General features: G+C 40.4%; 1 protein-coding gene across 2 annotated transcripts in view; it reads left to right on the top strand.

Moving 5' to 3' along the window:
* Nucleotides 1–17856, top strand: part of prmt3 (protein arginine methyltransferase 3) — a 63255-nt gene that overhangs the window by 24309 nt on the left and 21090 nt on the right. Inside the window, exons 11-14 of one of the 2 annotated variants that reach the window (XM_039795349.1) lie at nt 3494–3572; nt 11803–11990; nt 14648–14734; nt 15095–15964. In XM_039795349.1, coding sequence (XP_039651283.1) covers nt 3494–3572; nt 11803–11990; nt 14648–14734; nt 15095–15196 — 456 coding nt within the window. In that variant the 3' untranslated portion in view covers nt 15197–15964. Of the gene's footprint in view, nt 1–3493; nt 3573–11802; nt 11991–14647; nt 14735–15094; nt 15965–17856 lie in introns of those variants that run through there. The other variant, XM_039795348.1, reaches the window with a different exon arrangement.

Below are 17856 nucleotides of genomic sequence, written 5' to 3'. Positions count from 1 at the left end.
CAATTTTATCTGACTTTCAGTAAGATAGCAAATAAGCGAAGTTGAGTCCTAAAAGAGTATTCTTTTAGGACTCAATGCATCATTAAATGATATGGATATCGTTTGTGGTGTTTACTCTCAGGTTATTTGGCACCTCTTCTATGCCTGCAAGCAAAACTTTTCAAGCAAATTGGACATTAAAATTCATGTTGTTGTCCCTCGTGCAGTAAATTGGTCTGGTGGTGGGTCTTCTCACTCTCTTCTTATTCAAGCGTTCTACAAATTGAGCTAATGTGGGTGCTACAACTGAGTCCAAACTGTGGAATACAATTAAATCACAAACTTTACCGGTCAGGCATAGATAAAACGTGAAGGGATGACTCATCTTCGCACTGTCCTGCTGCATTTTGCTAACTGTAGTAACGGTAGGAATTATTTTAAAACTTGAATTAAAATGCTGAGACACCGTTGGACTGAGTCGGATGAAACTGTGAGGGATATTAAATATGTGTTCTCGTAATTAAAATCTCAGCACTGACTGGCCTGAAGGATGCCTGTGTAGCATTAAAAGTCCAACTTTGCAACACCTTCCTTGTTATGCCATCCAGCAGGTGTGACTGAAACATAGACACCTAGCTGTCTGTGCACTGATCGTCTACACTGATACAGCCCCAAACTGCTACATCATTCAGTCTTAATTTCACCTTTAGTGATGACACATAGCACAGGGTTACCTGCATCGCTCAGGAGTGACAAGACATCCGACTCAGTCGGACAGAAACTTCAGCACTTTTGCTTTAGTTCCAGCCCTCCCCACATCCTATTCTAATGGCACAGAAGTTTATGTTTCTGTGTTTTTTTGGTTGTTGGTAATTAACATTGCAGAAGTATAAATTATGTGTGCTACTGTACATGCTGCTGGGAGGATATGGAAGGCAGCAAGGGGGGGGGGCCGTAATCCTGGAGCATTGTTGACGATAAAAGTAAGGTGTGACTCTGCTTTCGGGGCATCTCTCTCTCTCATATCCTCTTCCCTTCAAGAAGAAGCAGTGTCGCGTGAAATTGGGATCTAAATTACGAGGGTGGTGTTCTCTGTGTGAGGGTTTTTAAAACGACCCGCTCGGCTGCTAAGGACACCGACGGGACCACAGCAGTCAGCAGCAGACGATTCGAGGGCCTGACTTTAGTTCGAGAACAGTCCATTGTCGATAAACTGAGAGAATGTTTCCCTTTATCGCCTCGCAGAGGATGAGTCGGTTATATCGGCTTCATCGCTGTCACCATTATCAGCTCGGGCCCATGACAGAGATGGTGACGATTTTGGAATTAGTTCTTAATCAGGGCTGTTTCCCCTGTTTCTCTGCTGCTTTCTCCGCTCTTCTTTCTCCAATAAAAGGTTGTCTTTATTTGAATAATAGGCCTCTTATCTCAGAGAATTACTATTCTGCTGGCCACGGCATCTCCTCCACCCTACGTCCTCTCATTATCTTTTGTCCTGGCCCTCACCTCTCCTTGTCCCTCTTTCCCCCCACTGAAGAGAAAGTAGAGATATTGGAATCTTAAACATAACTCCGGCCATTTTGTTTTCTCATTTTGTAGTTTACACTTCAAATGTCATCAATTGTGTCACCGTAGAGCTGCTTACATCTTGCTTGGATGGGTCCAGCGTTGCAAGCCATTTTCCAATTAATAAACTTCCCAGAAATTAAAGCTCTTTGTTATCATGTTTATTGCTTGCTCTGTAATGAGACATTTTGGTTAAAAACATTTTACTTTATTCAGTACTTGTATTGGTCATGCCCTGATAAAGGCCAGTATATTAACATAACATTAGCATATACAGTAGTCTTAAGGCCATGTTAGTCTTTGTTTAACTTTTGCTCATTACTTTGGTGTATTATAACTTGGGCTTTATTTCCATAGCTGAGGCCATCGGTTCCATAAGTTATAAATATAACATTGCACTCACAGAAGTATTGCCAAGATCTTGCAAAGTGGCGGCATTACGAGCTGTAAATCCAACACGGCTACAAACCGTAGCAGTCAGAGGATCTGGCAGGTTGTAAACAAGACAACAGGTAAATCAAACTTAATTTGAAGACAAAACGAATGATATGATAACCCAAACTGTCCATTGTAAACATCCAGCACAGCTTACAGACCAACTTCCTGGATCAATTTTGACCAGCTGTACATGGTGTAATGGTGTAGTTATGCATTTTTCCTGTGCACTGGGGGATTATTAACAACATTATCGTTGTACTCTGAATAAAGTGGTTTAGATAATCTTGCTAAACTGTCAGCTTGTTTACAACCCGTGTGATGATTTGACTGCTGTATTTGTTTCCACTTTTTGGACCTATTTTTAGAGATGTTGCCATGTTCTGAGATGTTTGGTGGGTACGTTATTATAACCGATCGAACCAATGGTCTGAGCTATGGAAATAGAATCCAGCTTGTAATAATATATTTTTTTATATATATATATTTTCCCATGACCACTTGCTTTTCCACCCTTGTGCACCTCCTCTGTCCTACATGCTGGACCTGTAAATCTGTACAAATTACAGAATAACGAACATTGTCAGGTCATGGGTAAACTGATGATTAAACAATGATGTGATTCATTCCAGAATGAATATCAGTATCAGGTAGCCCGTCAGAACTGCACCAGGAATCCATATCAAGGCACGTAAGGCTTCGTAGATCTACAGTTAACATGAGGACAAATTTATCATTGTGATGGAAAACCATAGGAACCAAATATCTAGATTGAAAATTTAAGGGGTTTTACTTTCAACATTCTTTTCCTTGTGCTCTTGTTTTGATCGTAAAACACAGATCTGCAAGCATTGATGGGTGTTTTTGTTCCTGAAGGAGCCAGTCAGTGTGTTCCTCAGTGCTTTGAAATGACTGATATGGGCCATCAGTTACAGTAAAATGTGCATGTAGTGATTTTGCTTCACCTCCTTGTCCCAGTTGGACGTATGCCCTCCCATATGTTTGAAACCGCCCAAATGTGGTGCACATAAATACCATAGCGAAAAGGACCAGCGTTGCAGCTCGGGCTTATCCGATTGGTTGATCAGCTGGTTGGAGGGGTAGGAGGTTGAAAAAGCCATTTGTCAGCAGTACCTGCCACTCAGGTCGAAGCCAACAAGATGTGGACAAAACTCAATTTCAGCATTAATGGAATAATAACACGGTTAATGTGCCGTCTACCGGAGCAGAACAGGAGGTCAACCCAGTGTCAAACCTTTGGATGTTGGGTGGAAGACCACATGGGCACATCACTCAATTCACAGTCATGGCTAATGCAGATTTCCACTACAGTGATCTTGAATTAAAAAATAATTGAATTGTCCAGAGGTTTTGTAGTCTTCTCCTTACACTCATTTATTACCTGCCTTGAGTTGCCAAAGATACCAGATAATGCTGTATGAACAGCTGCTTTTCTCAGTAAACTTGTTCCAGAAAATACCTCGGATATAATGTGTCTTTGCTCTCTTTCCAGGGTTACTTCTTGCTGTTTGAGTCCATGTTGGACTCTGTCCTGTATGCCAGAGACCTCTACCTGGCTGACGGTGGCTCAGGTAGGTCCCATCTACTCCTCACCACAAAATGAAGGTAGCACAAAGAATTGATACATCGGAGTTGCCGATTGTCTCTCACGTATATGACATATGCCACGTAAAAAAAAAAAACTGCACAGAAAAATATTTTCCTTAGGCATTAGGCATTTTTCCATAATGTAGTTTGGGAATTAATGCTTAATTTTAAGAGTGATGAAAAACTGCCTCCCTTGGCTGTTTCTGTGTTCTGCACATACAGCATTTGAAAATCAACCAAAGTTGCATGGGGAAGTGGAAGGAGTGTCAGGGGGGCGTTGGCTCTGCTTTGTTAACACTATAGTGACACAGACGGCCAAACCCATTCCACCATATGGGGGATGTGAACATTCTTTGTACAGTAGATCGGACTACCTCGGGTGCGCTCCAAAACCCTCTTGTGCCGACCTGAATCGAAGGCTCAGTGCAGCAAGTTAACAAAATATCACGTGGACCAGCATCATAGCCAATACAGACTAATAAACACATTTTACATGGCTTGCAGTAGCTGAACTCAAATTGAAGCTACCGTACTGTCTGTGCCAACACTAAAACGCTGTGAAAAGACTAAACTAAGGTGTACTACAGCATCTCCACTACCTGCTGCTGTTTAATTATCAGCTGAAATAGATTCCACATCAGACCTGCCGCCTCATGTTCCTCCTGCACTCCATTAAAGTGAGCTTCCCTGTCCTTCTCCACTATGTAACAAGCAGCAGGCTGCCACAACCAAATGGAGCATAACCCTTTGAAAATCTATGGTATGATCACATTTTTGGCAGGTCAGCTTTTCAGCAGCGGTTACATTTCCAAAGTAGGAAAGTTGTCTAACTCTAGTTTCAAACCCCAAAAATGGCATTAAAGTTTTTCTCTGCAAATCTTACAACATTTATACTATTGATAGAATTCTCCACATACAGTGTATATGTATATGATTTGTGTTTTATTACTCAGTAAAGGCAGTTTCCCTGCCTTTTGAATAGTTGGGGTGATGCAGCGCGGTGTGAAACTAAGGTTAGATTTACTCAAAATGTCATCTTGTCAGCAGGGAGAAACTGCTCGTGCCAGCCCCCTGTGGTTATTACAAGTAACAAGTTGGGATGATTGAATTGGTTTTCCTGTATTTCCCACTGGGTGTGTCAAATTGTACACATGTCAACACAAGCAGCAAAACATTGCAGTACTATCCAAGTAGGTTCATTAAATGCACTTAAGAAAAGCCAACAAAACGTGTGGGAGAATGGAAGATTTTACTCTGAAACATAAAATTGTATTTTTTAAATGAATGTCTGTGAGGTGGCTCTTTTTAAAAAAAATTTTTTTTTTAGACAAATTGAACATGGAAATGTCTCAGCGTTTTAATCAGAGCAATACTCAGAGGTGGGGTAACAAACAGCTGAGGGGGAGGCTCAGCAGCTCACCTCAACCCGACACACAGCTGTTTTAAAGACAACATGTCTCCCGTATGGCTGGCCTGAAGGATGGGCACAGAGGGGAGGCTTGGGGACAGCAGTTGAGTTTGGGCACTGTCCTTGCACTTTTTGCCTCACTAGCGGCTTTGCTTAATAATGGTGATGTCGGTTTGACCTCATATGCTGCTTGGAATTCTATTGTGAACCTTTTCGACAATCAAAATTACATTTTGGGATGTACAGTAACTCTAATGTGCACAAATCCTAACAAAAAAGACAAAACCAAAGAAGAAAAATGTATAATATGCATATTTCAAATGTGATTTTAAACTATTGTAGTCAAAATAATAAGACCAAATCATTTTCTTAAGGGATGCGTGCGTGCGTGCGTGCGTGCGTGCGTGTCAGTCTGATCCCATCCCTGTCACTGACCCTGATCCCTTCCAATTTAGTGGCTCCTTGGAACACAAGGGAGAGGTCGCACACACACACACACATATAGATTGACAGCCAGAATGACCCCACCTATAGAGACAGATGTGTTAGCGAGGGAGATTGGACAGGCGAAGGTGCGACCAGAGAAAGGCAGAAAGTGACGGGTCAGAGGACACCGTATGGTTCGTCATGAGCCTTTAACCCTGAGATCCCAGAATGTGCTGCTCTCTCTGGATCCACTGCCACTCAAAACCAGGAAAAATCGACTTCAGCCAATGGGGCTGCTTTGATATGGGTACATTTAATCAAAAGAGTTTTTTTAAGCTCTACAGCCTAAAACACTGACTGCATATTCCCAGTACAAATGATCGATTCCTCCAGGATGGCTTGTTTTTATTTATATTATGTTACACCCTGTCTAAAGAGAATATTGTACTTTCATTGGTCAGTTTCTGGAGTAACATTGATGAGCACTTTACTTAGACAATTATAATATTTCAACTGGGGGACATTTAGCAAATGGCTGGAAAAACAGTTTCAAAATCTCTGTAATAATAAATCATGTCTCATTCATGTCAATGATGATAAATGTCATAATATCTATTTTATACTTTTCTCACGTTAGCTCACTTCTGACTAGTTAACAATTCCGGACTTCCTGACTGGACTGTGAGCCGATTGGTTGGATTCCTGGTTTCTTGTCGTTGGTTGCTACAGCTGTTCTCAGTGAAATTATACAAAAATGGAGACAATTCTTGTCATAAAAATCTTATATTTAGGTCAGAAAGAGATTCATGATTTCACTAATTTGATAAATGAAGTTTATTTCCCATGCCTCATTCAGCATGCATGGTGCCAGGGCTTAGTTACCTGTGTCAGCGTCACTACGAGTCAAGCCTCCTCCATGTTGTTGTTTTTCTTTAGAATTAAACCTGCCCAAGACAGTATTTGTGTTCAAATCTACGAAGCAAATATTCCTGAATTTCAGTACAGCCAGACTGCACGTTAATGCCACAACCAAGACCTTTTAAATGTACTGAATGTTGATCCTAATACAGTTATTGTGTCACATTAGATTGATCAACTTATATTCTTTAGTTTATTTCCAGGTTTTGTGTGTGTGTGTGTGTGTGTGTGTGTGTGTGTGTGTGTGCGTGCACATTGCCGTCCCTGCAGCACTGCTGCTGTATGTGTGTTTAAGCTACATTAGAAGAGGGCTACAGCGGCTCCCTCATTCTCCCCACTACATTAACCTCCCCTTCATCCTTAAATGTGTCCCTGCATGCCTGGCACAGCACAGCGTCCAGGGAAAAGGGATCTGTTTTGTCCCATGCCCCCTACAACACCGTCTTTCCCTCTCTCACAGCCGACCAATGGGGGAGATGGAGGGAACAAGAGTAGGGTGGGGGGGTTGGTGGGGGCCATGACAAACGGGCTGTGAGCAGCGAGTCGAGAAGGACGCAGATGTCAAAGCCATGAATCTGGGGACGCCAGTGTACCCCCCCTCCACCCACCCACCCACCCCCACCTTCTTCCTCTTCGTCTTTCTCTCTCTCCAACCACAGCACCCTCTCCACTGCCTATTCATCTCTCTGTCTCTATTTCTTTTTCAGTGTCTCTCAGACGGGCCTGTCACGATTCTGCCCAATCAGCAGCTCCCCCCCCCTCTTCTCACCTGGCCCTCGTAATTACTCACTCGGTTCAGTAATCAGAGTAAAATGAAGTGACAAATCTGCCGTTTGCGTGCGTATGTGTTTGTAAATATGCGTGTGCACTGTCATTAGGTGCGGTGACACTCACAGGGTCACAAGCAGGCATCAGCTAATAAAGAGAGGCCATGAGTTGCCCATCACTGTACTGTCACCATCCATTCACACACTTTATGGTCCGATGTGTCGAAGGTTATGTGAGACTGAACACTAACACACATGCCAGGTAAAATAAAGAACGTGCTCATTGGAAGGCTTATATTTTTTTAAACTACAAAAAAACAGTGGTAGTTAAAAGATTTGGAAGTTTGGGCCAGCTTGGTTTCACAGCAGTTACAATGGATAAAAAATGTTCTGGATTATTCTTTGTATCTTCTATCTTTCCTTCCCCGTTTCTTTTCCCTGTAAAACACCTAATAACTTTTGTTTTTAAAAAGTGCAGTAAAAATGAAGTTTATTAACCCTGTTTTGAAGGTGGAAAAGTTATCAAAACGTCCACAGAAACTTCTCAAACCACTCTTGCATCATAATCAGTTTTTCTGCTGTCCATAATAAGATATTTAACCCAATCATTTTGCCAAAATATGGATAATTATATGTGAAATATAGATGGACTGATTTCAACAGGTCAAGCTCATGGTAATATCTGTGCTGCCTTTGAGAGGGAGCTGATCAGCTTGTTGGCTATAGCTAGACATAGCATCTGGTAAGCTAACAAATGGAGTTTAGGTGTTCCTTCAGCAGGAATATGGAGTCCAACTAAGCACCTACTGTATTCAAATGGCAGATGTCTGTTAAAGTTTACAAAAGTGTACAGTTTATGTGCTATTGTTGCTGCTAACAGTTTGTCATGGCTGTCTGCTCTAGCCTGTGCTAACTTTCTTACGGTTTCTATCTCCTATTGCTGCTGCTATGTACTTTCTGTAGCTTTATGCTCATATATGTATACAGTATATGTGATTTCCTTACCTTAATTTTTGCTCCCTTACTTGCTCTGTATAATTGTTTGTATTTTGTGAGCAGTTAGTGTGCAGTTAAGTTGTGGCCTATATTTTAAGTTATGTAACCTTGGTTCCTATGGTGGCAACTATAACTGACTACATGATCAAATGTTAGACGGACTTTATGAATAGTTTCCTCATGTTAAGAATATTACCTGGCAGTCAGCCAAACACCTAGCTAAGTAGTATTAGGCGATACCACGGATGTAGTAGGTTGTAATAAGCGTGCCATTAAGCAATGTAGTCAAATGAACAAAAGTAGTTTGTGTTTTCAATTATTTCATTTACTTACTTACTATATTTCTTCACTTGGAGGGAAAAAAAGAGTGGCGGAGCGTCATCCGATGCACTCCAGCAGCACTACTCTTGTTTGAATTGCTTAATAAAAGCAGTACTTGCTGTATCTGCTGTTGCTGCTGCTACTAATGCTTTTCTGTTGCTATCTGCTTAAAGCCACAGCTAACACCTTGCCAACTCTATCTGCTATTGCTACAGCTTACAGCTGCTACCCAGATTAATGATTTTCAACCATCTGATATATTGTCTTTGTTGGCTATAGTCAGCCTGTTCGCACTGGACAGGTTGCCTTGCTCAATGGATTCTCTCAGTAGAAGTTATCATAATGCCACAGTCAGGTACATTCACCGTAACCATACACCGTGCAGATTTTTCTTTCAGGCTCTCCTGTTATGAACATCTCTAATTGGTACATATTCTTACATTACTACTAGCGGCAGGAAGTTGTATGTTAAAATATTCCCGTGAGCGTATTCTAAACTCTACTGTAGGCCCTAGGGCTCTGTGTTGGCTAATGTTACTTCACAGTAGGGATACCAATGGCTTCAAGCTTCTCAGCTCTGGCTTAATCACTAAGCATATTAACCATACAAAAAAATCTATTCAAATGTGAAAACACAATAGAAGGACATTAAGGCTCATGTTTAATGCTCATTTAAGATATGGATAATGTTCATTCAATAGACACTGTTATGTAATATGAGGAGTGACCATAATCACTGCCTATGCTCAGTCTTCAAAGCTTTGGAAACGGAAACAAGAAAACACAGTTCCCCAATAACTGACTGACATCTTTTAAGAAGAATAGTTTTTCTGGGGCTAAATCCAAAGCTTGTTTGACCAAACTACAACCAGGGTCATTTTCAGCAGCAGTCATTTCTCTCAGCTGATAGAGACACTGTCAACTGTGATACCATCTGTTCTGGCCACTGGCACAAACTTCAAAATGATTCCAAATCACGTGTTTTCACAACAACTTAGAATCTATTCCCCCCACCAAGTAAGTCTGTTAAAGGCCGGAATCACATCATTTTTGTTCGTTTTTTTCTCTCTCTCATTGTTTACCACAAAGCATAGTTATCAGTGTATTTAAGAGAGGGCGCTCAATCAAGTGCAGGCAGAGTAACAATATTATTGATGCTGTGCAACTTTCATTAGCCTGTCTACCTAAAGTAATGAAGGGGATAATGGACAAAATGATGTTGGTTGTTGCTCATGTCTTTGTGTTTGCTTGAAGAAGAAAATGAGGCGGCCATTTTTTATCTCCTCTGTTGTAATGTAATTTGTGCAGCACAGAAAGTTGACTCATTCAACTTGGAGTGCCAGTGAAGTGGCTCAAAATGCAATTTAAGCTCTTTTAGGCTCATAGTATCAAAGAGACCTGCCCGCCATGACCATCCCATTCAAAAGGCACCAAAGAGTTCTCTGTGATCACAGCCTCGGGGGCCAATTGAAGCATTGACATGCATATCTGCTGATCAAATGTGTTGCATATGTGAATGCAACCAGTCCATCTCTGAGATTTGACCCACTTTATTTGTTTGCGTCATAGACTATCAGGTGGCCCTTTACCTGTTTCAACATGACAAGATCACTGTGCACAAAGCCAAGTCCATTAAGAAAAGGTTTTCCCAATTTTGTGTGGAAAACCATTTGTGGCCTGCACAGAGCCCTGGCCTTGTGGTGACCACAATGAAAGTTCAGGCGTTCGCACACTCGTAGCCATGATGCAAATTAATGTACCAAAACTATTTGGATGTTCACATTTTATCCATCGAGTGAAACATATAAAGTATTAAAGTAGGACAAAATGGTCATCAGGCCATGTTTTGTGCACGTGATGGATACAGTCATTACAGCAGCATCATGAAATTGATGCGAAGCTCCACACCCACAAGGTGTTAAGGAGTTCTCTGATTAAATTTGTTGAATGGTTTTCAAGCCATTACATTTGTTGATATTAAGCACGTCTCAGCAATGAGAGTAGAAGTTTATAGGACCAGGATCTGTCCACCCTTTCCTTTAGTTATGATTAATGATCTTTAGTTTAGGTGAAAATAAGTCCCTGAAGGGATTCACTCATTGCTGACCAGGCAACCGTACAATAGTTGAGCCCACTGAAACTGCATCATGAGATGCAATGACCTCCAAAATATGGACTTTGTTGGGCGCTCTTGTTTCTTTTGGATATATAGTGCATTGTTATGACGTTTAAGAAACGGTAAGGTTCAATTTAAGTGCATTGTCAATAGGGCTGCAACTAACAATGTCAATTCATCGGTCATTAATTTTCTCGACTAATTGATTAGTTGTTTGGTCTATAAAATGTCAGAAAATGGTGAAAAATGTCGATCAGTGTTGATTACCATAGCCCAAGATGACGTCCTTAAATGTCTTGTCTTGTCCACAACTCAAATATATTCAGTTTACGGTCATAGAGGAGTGAAAAAACTAGAGAATGTTAACATTTAAGAAACTGGAATCAGATATTTTTTTACACTTTTTTTCATAAGAAATGACTCAAACCGATTAATCGATGATCAAAATAGTTATTATAAATAGTTATTTTAATAGTTAACAATGAATCGTTTAATCGATTAATCTTTGCAGCTCTAATTGTCAGTAGACCTTGGTAATAACACAGTTTATGTAACAGATGGTTAAAAGACTATGAATAAAAATTAGCACAGTGATTAGTGCAGACAGACACAGATGCAGAAATGGATAAATTAACTTTCCACTGCTCAGTAAACTGCCTGCAATAACTATAGGAACGAATAACAGAGAAACTACAAAGCATCACAGGCAGGGAATGAAGAAAAAAAAAAAAAAAAGTCTACTAAAGTTGCATCTTTAGTGACAAAATGTTCCAGCCAAGAGTCCAGCTCCTCCCAGGTCTGAACGCAGCTTCTCTGCCAGTTTTGAGAGGTACTTTGTTAATTGTTGGTTGCCGGCGTCCTTTCTCTGGTTGTGGGCTGGCTGACATCGCTAACAGCGTTGCCAGCTATCTCTCTCTTTTTTTTTTTTTTTTTTTTTTTTTTTTTTTTTTTTTTTTTTTTTTTTTTTTTTTTTTTTTTTTTTTCTCTTCTCTCTCTCTCTCTGTGTGTGTGTCTGCCTCCACATCCCCATTTTCTCTAGTTTTTGGTTGAAAAACAGTTGTCAGTGACATTAAGACACCTGAAGTCACCCACATGATTGCAGTACAGAAAAGGTTTTGATGGAAATATCTTAACCTTGGGACTTGAATGTCAGGACTTGAGGCGGACTTGTGACTTGTACAGTGACTACAATAATGTTTGTTTACTTGTGTATGCATATTATGATCAGTCCTTGACTCCCTTTGCTCCTCTCTTTTCTCCAGTATATCCAGACCTTTGTAACATCAGCCTGGCAGCGGTCGGAGACACACAGAAGCACCAAGACCATATTGCATTCTGGGATGACGTGTATGGCTTCGACATGGCGTGCATGAAGAAGGCAGTGGTGCCTGAGGCTATGGTGGAAGTGGTGAAAACAGAAACACTCATCTCTGAACCTACAGTCATACAGGTAAACATGTCTATAGCACTACATACATAGATGTATAGGTACTGCCACATTCAACCTACAGTGTAGTGGGTTTGGAGGTCCAATAGTAACACTGGTATGTGAAACTGCAAGTAGCTAATATATTTGACCAATGGTCAGCATTTCTAAAATGACTATTAGATACAAAAGAGTGACTTGTCTCTATGATTTGACATGTTACTGGTTGTTTTGGCTGGATATAATGTGGATTTTTTGAAAGTAGCAGATGGAAAACGCCATATTTCTAATGGTTATTTCACCATTGGAAATATGGTGTTTTCCAGGAAGTAAAATTAGTAGTTGAAATATGTGTTCTGTATTTATATGAATAAAGAACGCAATTTACTTGCATAACCTAATACTGTAAGTCGGCGTGTGAAATACTGTTTAATGTTCCATCTTCAGGTATCTTAAAGTGAGTAAAATCAAACCTGAAAAGCAGTTCAAAGTACGTATTACAGCTACGGTAGCTTTCACACTTCAAAAAGCCTCTTGCTCTTTTCAATATCCTTTTTTCTTTTTCTGGGCGAAGAAGAAGACTCCTGTTCCTGAAATTTGGATTTTGAATACGTGTGGTCCTCCATGTTTCCTTTTTCAAACTTGCCGGGGCCGGGAAGCTACGATACCCATTAGCAGCATTAGCAGCACCTGTGAGTTTATCATGTGACAGCGAAAACGCAAAAGGCGGAGCAGTATGACGTATTTCAAGATGGCGCATAAATATGGAGCGTCTACCCCAGTTCATGCGAATGCAAATGTAACATTTCAAGCCAAAAAGAATACTTGGAATTGATGGTGGTGGTAAATATTCATGAAAAAGGACAAGTTTGTGAACGGGCAACACAGATTTTGATAAGGAACAACTAAACACGTTACACACTGGACTTTTTTAAAGGCTGAGTTTGACAGGCCACAATGCACCTGGGTTTGCATAGCCCTTGTTGCACAAAGATGACAGATAGGGAGCCAGGTCCAGCCCTCAGGATGTTTCTACTACGCTTAGATGACATCGACCATTATGATAAAACAAAATAAAAAACAAGCATGAAATGTTTCTGCCAGAGGTTGCCCCGAGGCTCGATCTTTAGCGCAAACTCTTCAGTTTTATTTTTTTCTGTAGCAGTGATCAGAGTGGATCCTCAATTTTGTCACCTGTGGATGACCCCAACTGCCCAACATCTGATATCTAACACCTGTATCAGCTGGGCATTGGCAAACCAATATGTGAGTCCGATCCTAATGTACAAGGATCTTGGAACCTACAAGTAGGAGAAGTAGAGTTTGTGGGACCCAAGCTGTTAGGCTTTAGACAGGGAATGAGAGCAGGAGTTAGCTGTGGAGAGAGAGATAGGGCCCCCGAAGGCGTGCGTGGTGATGCTATAGCCCTGGGTGATTGATCTGTCTAATCCTTGTTTAAGTTCCTCTTAAGGTAACTTCATTACTCTCAGGCCCCTGTGGATTGAGAGGTTTTCCCTGATGGGAGAACACACACATAACACAGAGATAAAAAAAAACACACACACACACACACACACACACACACACACACACACACACACACACACACACACACACACACACACACACACACACACACACACACACACACATACACGTAGTCCAACATATAAGAGCAGAGATACCTCTTCTGAATCTTTGTGTGTAGGAATGCTCTTCCCTCTTGTCTCTCATGCCATCGTGTGTTTCTTCGCCGGTTGTCCCGTTTGCTAAGCAGCATGTCATCCACCCGTCTGTGGATGTGATGTATGAGGGGGGAACTTGATATAATGGAATTTGAATCCTCTAATCGATAGTTTCTCCCCTCCAGTGACAAATAGACAGCCCCTCTGCCCAAATTACATGGACTCTCATCTATTGCCTCCCGTTGATACGATCCAATAACATTCCATTAAGGCTGACTGCTATTCCGTAAAATTGAGAGCCCTTTCTTGGAATTATAAATTCCTGCAAAACAGATGAGTTGTTTTCTTTTCTCAGTGAAAACAGATAGGAATGTTCAACTTAAAGAATATTTAACCATTTGAAGCTGCTTTAAACCTGCCTCATTTTACCATAATGCCATAATTCTAACAGTTTAAAAAAGTAATTTAGCTATAGTGTGTTGCTCTAAATGGTCTCTTAAAGGCACAACCTGTAATCCACATGTAAACCAGGGATTAAACATATTTATTTTACCTAGACCAATGTATTCACCAGGACTAGGTTTCTGTAAGGTGTTCTGTTGCTTGTAGCATCCACTGCTGGCACATTTCTATAGCAGTTGCTGCTTAAGTGACATTGTTACAGCCACCATTTTTTTCAAATATTGACAAGCATCTTTTATCTACTCCCCCAAATGCCCTTGTTAGAACATTATCTGTAGGTACGCTTTTATTACCTTCACCAAAGAGGTCATTTTTTATTAAGGAAGAACCCATTGAATTCTAGAGCGGATCAGAATCATGGGGTAGATACACAAAATTTTCACTTTCGTTAACATTGCAATATCTCTGCGCTCTCCGAGTGTCCATCTAGTTGTTTTTATTGTTTTGTATTGCTTGATCACAGTCCATATTGTCATCAGTATTTATTCATTTTTAAGTTCATCATTTTATTTGGGTGTTTTTGACTTTCAACAGACAATTGACTGTAACAGAGTGTGTCTGTCTGAGCTGGAGTTTGCCTCCGATTTCTGCTTGAAGATAACAAACACCACAGACTGCACGGTAAGTATACACAGACACTGCCCACTCTCACACTGAGACATCCACAATGCTATTGATATGAAAACATTTGTAAAGTTGATCTAGTTCGACTTTTAGCCTTAAAATGATCTTGAAGTTAAATTATTTGAAGTATTTTGCCTCGTAGCATGTGGCGCCTCTGCAGTTATCAAGCACCACCCTTGTGACACTGGGGCTTAATTGTGTGAATAAGAACATATAGTCAGCATGTCATACTTTATGTTGCTGAGATCTTAAATGCGGAAAAAAAACAAACTCATTACATATGTTTGTCTAATTGGGATAAAAACTCACCTGGGGAAACAAAAACTCTTCCCACATGAGTTGTTTTTTTCTCTCCAGCCACCTGTCATTTATCAGAGATGCTGTGCAAAAGGAGCGAGGCAGTACAACCAGCAGAGACATCTGTCAGCTCATGTTGATGGATTATGTTTCGGTATTTAGGAGGATGTCTGTCAGTTTGATCTTTAATCGAGTTTCAAATCGAATCAGAGCAGTGAGGCTAATGTGACTTTGAATTACATGTCATACAACTTGGTGAATGTTCACAGCCTGCTTGCCCTGTCATTTTCTCAAACGCCAAAACACACACGCTTAAACAATCACAAGCCGCCTCTCACAATGGACTGGAGCCGGAAATAGTTGCGGCGTGTGCCTTTCCTGTAGATACCTGTCCCGGTCATATATCCACTCAACCAAAGCTGAGTTATTTTTTATGCTTCAGCCTTGTCCCCTTACACATGGTACATACTTGTCTGACATGTCAACGTACGGTAAATTGACTAACTTCATTCAGACAAATAGGTAGCCAGGACAGTCTATTTAACAGATTGTTTGTGACCTCAAGGTTCTACTCTTTCAACCGTTACAGGAAGTACACTCACAGGAAAGGTTAATGTCTGTGAGAATGCAGAGAATGTTGATGCTTTTAAAAGCAAACTAAATACCTACCTTTTTAGTCTGGCTTTGAATTGGGCCGCATTCATTTATCTCTTTATGTATCTGTCTCTTTATCTATGCATTTTAGCCTGTTTTACTTTTTGGTGTATGTTGGTATATACCAAGTTGGAGTTTTTATCCATTTCTAATCCTGCCTCTGATGTTTCCTCACTGTAAACTGATGAGATTTATGATAGCGTTTCCTCAGCTCCGGATTTTATTGTTTAGTGAATGCTGTTATTAATTACAAAGCCAAAATCGATACAGCATAGTATCGCGATATTTTTCGTGGCAATACTGTATTGATACACAGACGCCAAGTATCGTTCTTTTATGATATATGTATTGGTCAGTCTGTCTGCTTGACAATCCCATTTTGCAGCACTAAAATTGAAGTGAGATGAACAGACAGAGAAATGTATCTTTTTAGATAAAACAGATGTTGACAAAATTTTCCTTTGGGGACATCATTTGAAACTGGGAAAAATTTTAAGTTGGAATAAAGGTAATAAATTGCAGAATATTGCAATATGTTTAAAATCGCCAATAATATTGTATCGTGACATAAGTATCGTGATGATATCGTATCGTGAGGCCTCTGGTGATTCCCACCCCTACTTAGTTGTTTGTTCTTGTTGTTTTTGTTTGGGTGTGACTGTTCCTTTAAGATAACTTATTTTACCGTATGACTAAAGGTGGAGTATGCTTCTGGTTTAGGGGGCTTCGTATGCAACGTGCAGATGTTCTGTAGCTTTGTTGAAGAAAGTGAAAACCCTCAAAAATAAAGATACACGCAACTACACATTGGATCTACAGAGGCTATGTGGAGCAAACAAGAAGTGTCAATGTTCTCCTTGGCCTACTTTGTGTTCATCCCACATGATTGGGGTGCTGGTTAATGTTTGCTGATTGTGAAGACAACATATAGGAAGTTGAAAACAAGCTCAGTATTTTTTCCATTTTCTTTAATGCTAGACACATTCGTATTTAGTAATGTAGCAGAGTCCTTTTTCAGTGCAAACCTTGTCCTCAGTGAGAAGTTACTGGATGAATGAATTGTATGACAATAATGTACAACGTATCCATCTAGTGTTTTCATGGTACTCAAGTTTAAACAGATTCTTACACAGCCTGATAAGTCCTAAAGTGTAACTCTCGCCAAAATGCAACCTAGGGTCTTTATGTGAAGGTACCCGAGTCAAACTTTAGGACGTAAGCGCCACTTTTAAGATTGCCTGTATTTCTTTGTTTTCGGTCAAATGGCCTTTTGAATGGGAGTGCTAGGGGCACTACTATGATCGCATCAAAATCGCTATTTTTGAAACACTAAGAAGGCTCGACACAACATGAAACTTTGCTCCAAGTATCACCAGGGGCTCTACACCTGAACTCCAGCATTGGGAACATTGTTTGTGTACCCAGAGTTTACTAAAAAGAACTCACTTCAGCTGTTGGTTTTCCGCTCGCCGCCATTTTGCCAGTCAAAAAGAGTCGATCTCCGAATGCGAATGAGCGGACTCCATAGGAGGAAATGTCATTCTTATATGAGGCTCCTTTTTCAACTACAAGTTCAATATTGTTTTTCACTAACGACAAAACAACAAATTATCCGTTCATTTATATGGAACAATGAGCTTTCCATCTTTACTCTCCTCCCTGTTACGTTGCGTTCGGAGATCGACTCTTTTTGACTGGCAAGATGGTGGCAAGCGGAAAAACAAACTGCTAAAGTGAGTTCAAAACCTCTATTTTTAGTAAACTCTGTGTACACAAACAATGTTCTCAATGCTGAGTTCATGTGTAGAGCCCCTGTTGACACTTGGAGCAAAGTTTCACGTTGTGTCGAACCTTCTTAGTGTTTTAAAAATAGCGATTTTGATGCGATCATAGTAGTGCCCCTAGCACTCCCATTCAAAAGGCCATTTGACCGAAAACAAAAATACGGTCAATCTTAAAAGTGGCGCTAACGTCCTATTTATGCTTTTAAACAAAAGTTTGACTCGGGTACATTCAATAAAAGACCCCAGGCTGCATTTTGGCGAGAGTTACGCTTTAAGGAAAATAAACTAATTAGTACTCTTTCATTATTTAATTTGTGCTCTCAAATGAACAACTTGTGTGCAGCAATTACCAGGACATAGCGTTGAAACAACTGATGCAGTATG

The sequence above is a fragment of the Perca fluviatilis genome, chromosome 3, assembly GCF_010015445.1.
Source record: "Perca fluviatilis chromosome 3, GENO_Pfluv_1.0, whole genome shotgun sequence".
Classification (NCBI taxonomy): Eukaryota; Metazoa; Chordata; class Actinopteri; order Perciformes; family Percidae; genus Perca; species Perca fluviatilis.
This window is presented reverse-complemented; position numbering and strand designations above follow the sequence as displayed.